Source organism: Limulus polyphemus, unplaced genomic scaffold, assembly GCF_000517525.1.
Source record: "Limulus polyphemus unplaced genomic scaffold, Limulus_polyphemus-2.1.2 Scaffold12546, whole genome shotgun sequence".
Lineage (NCBI taxonomy): Eukaryota > Metazoa > Arthropoda > Merostomata > Xiphosura > Limulidae > Limulus > Limulus polyphemus.
The window spans coordinates 6,227-11,105 of record NW_013678156.1 but is presented as its reverse complement, the minus strand read 5'-3'; the positions used below and the strand labels follow the sequence as shown (position 1 = coordinate 11,105).

Below are 4,879 nucleotides of genomic sequence, written 5' to 3'. Positions count from 1 at the left end.
TTACTCATCAGTCTGGAAGTTTTGTTACTAAAACATTAGTCTTACTCATCAGTCTGGAAGTTTTGTTACTAAAACATTAGTCTTACTCATCAGTCTGGAAGTTTTGTTACTAAGTAGTGAGGAGATGTAGCTAAAACATTGGTCTTACTCATCAGTCTGGAAGTTTTGTTACTAAAACATTGGTCTTACTCATCAGTCTGGAAGTTCTGTTACTAAAGTAGTGAGAAGATGTAGCTAAAACATTGGTCTTACTCATCAGTCTGGAAGTTCTGTTACTAAAGTAGTGAGAAGATGTTACTAAAACATTGGTCTTACTCATCAGTCTGGAAGTTCTGTTACTAAAGTAGTGAGAAGATGTTACTAAAACAAAAACTTCCAGACTGATGAGTAAGACCAACCAGACTGATGAGTAAGACCAATGTTTTAGCTACATCTTCTCACTACTTTAGTAACAAGTTTTGTTACTAAAACATTGGTCTTACTCATCAGTCTGGAAGTATTGTTACTAAAGTAGTGAGGAGATGTAACTAAAACATTGGTCTTACTCATCAGTCTGGAAGTTTTGGTACTAAAGTATTGAGAAGACAATATATGTTATGACTTTAAGGTGACGACTGGGATTTATAATGGATTTTGCAAAAACTTCCTAATGCTTATTATATATTAAGTTCATTATTGTTTTATAGTGCTGATTTTAATTGCCTATTAACAGTTAATGTAATTAATAGTATTGAAGCTATTTATTTCATTATATATATATATACATACACTGTGTTAGTAAATTTTAGAGGCTGAAGTTTTGAAGGGATAGAAGAGGTTGTATGTGAATTAAACATTATGCATGTACATATTTGGAGAGTTTACAGTTAGGCTCTGTTTGAATGTGTAGGTTTTACTGGGATCGACTCAGTATATGAAAAACCTAGCCACCCTGATTTGGTCATCAAAGCTGGACAGCTGAGTGTTCAGGATTCAGTGCAGTGTGTTGTTGGGTTGTTAAAAGACAAGGTAAGACCTGAGTGTTCAGGATTCAGTACAGTGTGTTGTTGGGTTGTTAAAAGACAAGGTAATACCTGAGTAAGCCCAACAACACACTGTACTGAATCCTGAACACTCAGGTCTTACCTTGTCTTTTAACATAACGGTAAACAACAACAAGTTATAAACATAAATCATGTGGCAAGCAAGTAATCACAAGTGTGTTAACATGTTTCATATAATAAAATGATAACAAACAACAAGTATACATGTATTTACATTGAAAACTAAGTATCCAACAATGTATTAAAATGAATCACAGAGACAAATAAGTAATGAACAATTTTTTAATGTGTATCACGTGGGCAGAAGTGTAACCAACAATGTATTAATGGTATCACATAACGAAGAGGTAACCATTAAAATATTAATATGAAATATGTGGACAAATATGCAAAAAGTGTACTAAGTCGTATTATGTGTACAAAAATGTAACATGTAACACATGAGTAGAAAGATAAGTAGAAGGATATTAATATCTATCACATGACATAATTGAAAATAAGGCCAAAGAAAAATATACCTGTGTTTCCTATAACATTGAATTGGAAATTAGGCTAGGTAAGTTATGTTCCTTTGTTGTAACTTTAGTGGATTAAATACATTATATTAAAATAATTTGAATATGCAAATTACCAAATCACATGAAAATCACAGGTGGTTTCAAGTTGCAGTGGAACGTAATGTATCAGAACTACATTTTCACATTGTAATGTGTTTGAAGTTTAGGTAATGTGATGCTACCAGAAACTGATCGCATTTGGAAAGTGTATGTAAGGGCCCTTTTTGATCAAGATATTCATATACCCATAGGTCGTAAAGATGTGTTCAGACTGACAAATATAATATTTTCAAAATGGGGATATACATTATACTTAAATTACATTGGAAAACAAAGGAATATGGATCAACTTGGGATACCAGAACTGTCCAGAAAGAGATCTGAAAATTGTTCTCCAGCTAAGGTAAGCAAAGCATGGTGTCTTATAACATGAAAATATATGAACATAAAGATTAGTGCCAAAAGCTGTTCATGTTGCCCCAGGCAACAGTATGCAAGATAATAAAGAAGGATCTCTGTCTGGAAAGGCAACACAAATTCTTTCCATAATATAAAGGATCTCTGTCTGGAAAGGCAACACAAGTTCTTTCCATAATATAAAGGATCTCTGTCTGGAAAGGCAACTCAAGCCACTTGTACACAAGTTCTTTCCACAATAAATCTGTTCGACTGTCACATACCTCAAGCAGCTGGAGAATGAAATGATAGGCATGCTATTCCGTATGAAGATGTACTGGTCATGTTGCTGGACACAGTGCCTATGGATTAATGTGTTAGTGAACTGTTGAAACGAGATGAATTATTGGAAACTAGCAGGAAGAGTTGTGTGCTTTTGGACATGACAGTCTTACAAAAGAGCATTTTGTTTCAAAAGTACACTGCAGGGCTATTGTCAAAATGGGAACATGGACTGGAATATCATGATGAGGCTTCAGAATTGTTTTAATTAATGTACTTAGCCTCTGTGTTTTCATGCATCTTTAAGCACCATAACTTTTGCAGGTTTCTTTAAAATTTGAAGTAATATAATTTAGTAACCTGAAATAAAAATAAGTTACCACATTAGCATATAATATATAGGCCGACTACTGTTAACCATATAATTTACAGGCCGACTACTGTTAACCATATAATTTACTCGCTGACTACTGTTAACCATATAATTTACTCGCTGACTACTGTTAACCATATAATTTACAGGCCGACTACTGTTAACCATATAATTTACAGGCTGACTACTGTTAACCATATAATTTACAGGTCAACTACCATTAACCATATAATTTACAGGCTGACTACTGTTAACCATATAATTTACAGGTCAACTACCATTAACCATATAACTTACAGGCAGACTACCATTAACCATATAACTTATAGGCCAACTACCATTAACCATATAACTTACAGGCAGACTACCATTAACCATCTAACTTATAGGCTGACTACCATTAACCATATAATTTACAGGTCAACTACCATTAACCATATAATTTGCAGGCTGACTACCATTAACCATATAACTTATAGGCCGACTACCATTAACCATATAATTTACAGGTCAACTACCATTAACCATATAACTTACAGGCAGACTACCATTAACCATATAACTTATAGGCCGACTACCATTAACCATATAACTTACTGGCCGGCTTTAACCATATAATATACAGGCCAACTACTGTTAATCATATTACTTACTGGCCGACTACCATTAACCATATAACTTACTGACTGACTACCATTAACCATATAACTTACAGGCCAACTGCCATTAACCATATAATATACAGGTCAACTACCATTAACCATATAATATACAAACTTTGTTATTATCAAGCTGGAGATCCAAGAATTATTTATTACTTCAGTTAAAATAGTTTTTAACAAGCCTCATAATAAGTAACAAATAATATAATTTATATTGGCAGGAGGATAATATTATATGGGAAAGTAAAGGATTTTTGTTACTTTTGAGAAACACAGCCTTAGGCTTTACAGTTCCTTGGATAACACGTTAACTTTCTGCTACTTTGAGAGTGTGATCTAGAACTAGCTTGAAGGAATTTAAGTGAAATAAATACTCTTTCATTGCATGTAAACAATACAGTAGTGTGATGATAAAAAACATATAAAGAAAAAAAAATGGAGACATTACATCAGTGATAATTCAGTATTTCTATAGCAGAAGGGCATTCTAATAGGTTTTATTGTAATTCACAGACTTATCAGGCCCTTGAAAAGAAAAAACCAAATTGCTAAAGTTTTCAGAGGCCTGTACGAGCCCTGTGGAATGTACCATAACAACTGACGCCCCACGATATTAACTGTTACTGTATGTATTATTGTCCTTAAGACTTTCCTAAATTCTCCATTTTAATAATAGTTTGATTTTGGAACAAGAATATAAAAATTTTCCTGTTTGTTTCCCAAATAGTATCAGGTGTTTGTATCTGTTTAGGTAATAATTCTGATGTATTTGTGATATTTGTATGACACTTGCTCATGCTGCTACATTTCCATTTCAAACTCAAATGTCATAAATACACTAGTTTCCAGTCTGAAGTCATAAATATACTAGTTTCCAGTCTGACGTCATAAATATACTAGTTTCTAGTGTAATGTCATAAATACATTAGTTTCCGTATTTATGACTTCAGACTACTAGTTTCCAGTCTGAAGTCATAAATACACTAGTTTCCAGTCTGAAGTCATAAATACACTAGTTTCCAGTGTAATGTCATAAAAATGTTTCTGGTTCACAATTGTTACAAAGATGTCATTTTGGGTCACAAATAACTATGTCATGAAAGGTGTTAGGGTCAAGTCTTTCCAAACAAGCAGGTCAGGTTATTGGAATGAAAGGTATTTTTATCTTTGGCCGAACTTACAACATTTTAACATATATTACATGAATGGAAAACTAATCAACATCGTATGGACCATATGATAACCAAAAAAATCATGTGGACCAAAAGGTAACCAATAATATATTAACATGAATCATAGACCACAAAGTAACCAACAACATGAATCTTATTGACCAAGAGGTCCCTGATGTTTTGAATTTGTACTTTTTATATCAAAAAAATTTCTGTTGGATTCAATTTTGACTCAGTTCATGGAATTTTCTTATCTTTGCACATTCTGCATCCTATGATAATAAATTTTAACTATTGTATAGAAAACATCAAATGTACTATATATATATAACTATTGTATAGAAAACATCAAATGTACTATATAACTATTGTACAGAAAACATCAAATGTACTC

General features: G+C 32.7%; 1 protein-coding gene across 1 annotated transcript in view; it reads left to right on the top strand.

The window, feature by feature from the left end:
* Positions 1–889: 889 nt before the first annotated feature.
* Positions 890–4,879, top strand: part of LOC106477012 (bifunctional 3'-phosphoadenosine 5'-phosphosulfate synthase-like) — a gene marked incomplete at both ends in the record, with an annotated part of 9,677 nt that continues 5,687 nt past the window's right edge. Inside the window, one exon of the mRNA XM_013937619.2 lies at positions 890–1,008. Coding sequence (XP_013793073.2) covers positions 890–1,008 — 119 coding nt within the window. The remainder of the gene's footprint in view (positions 1,009–4,879) is intronic.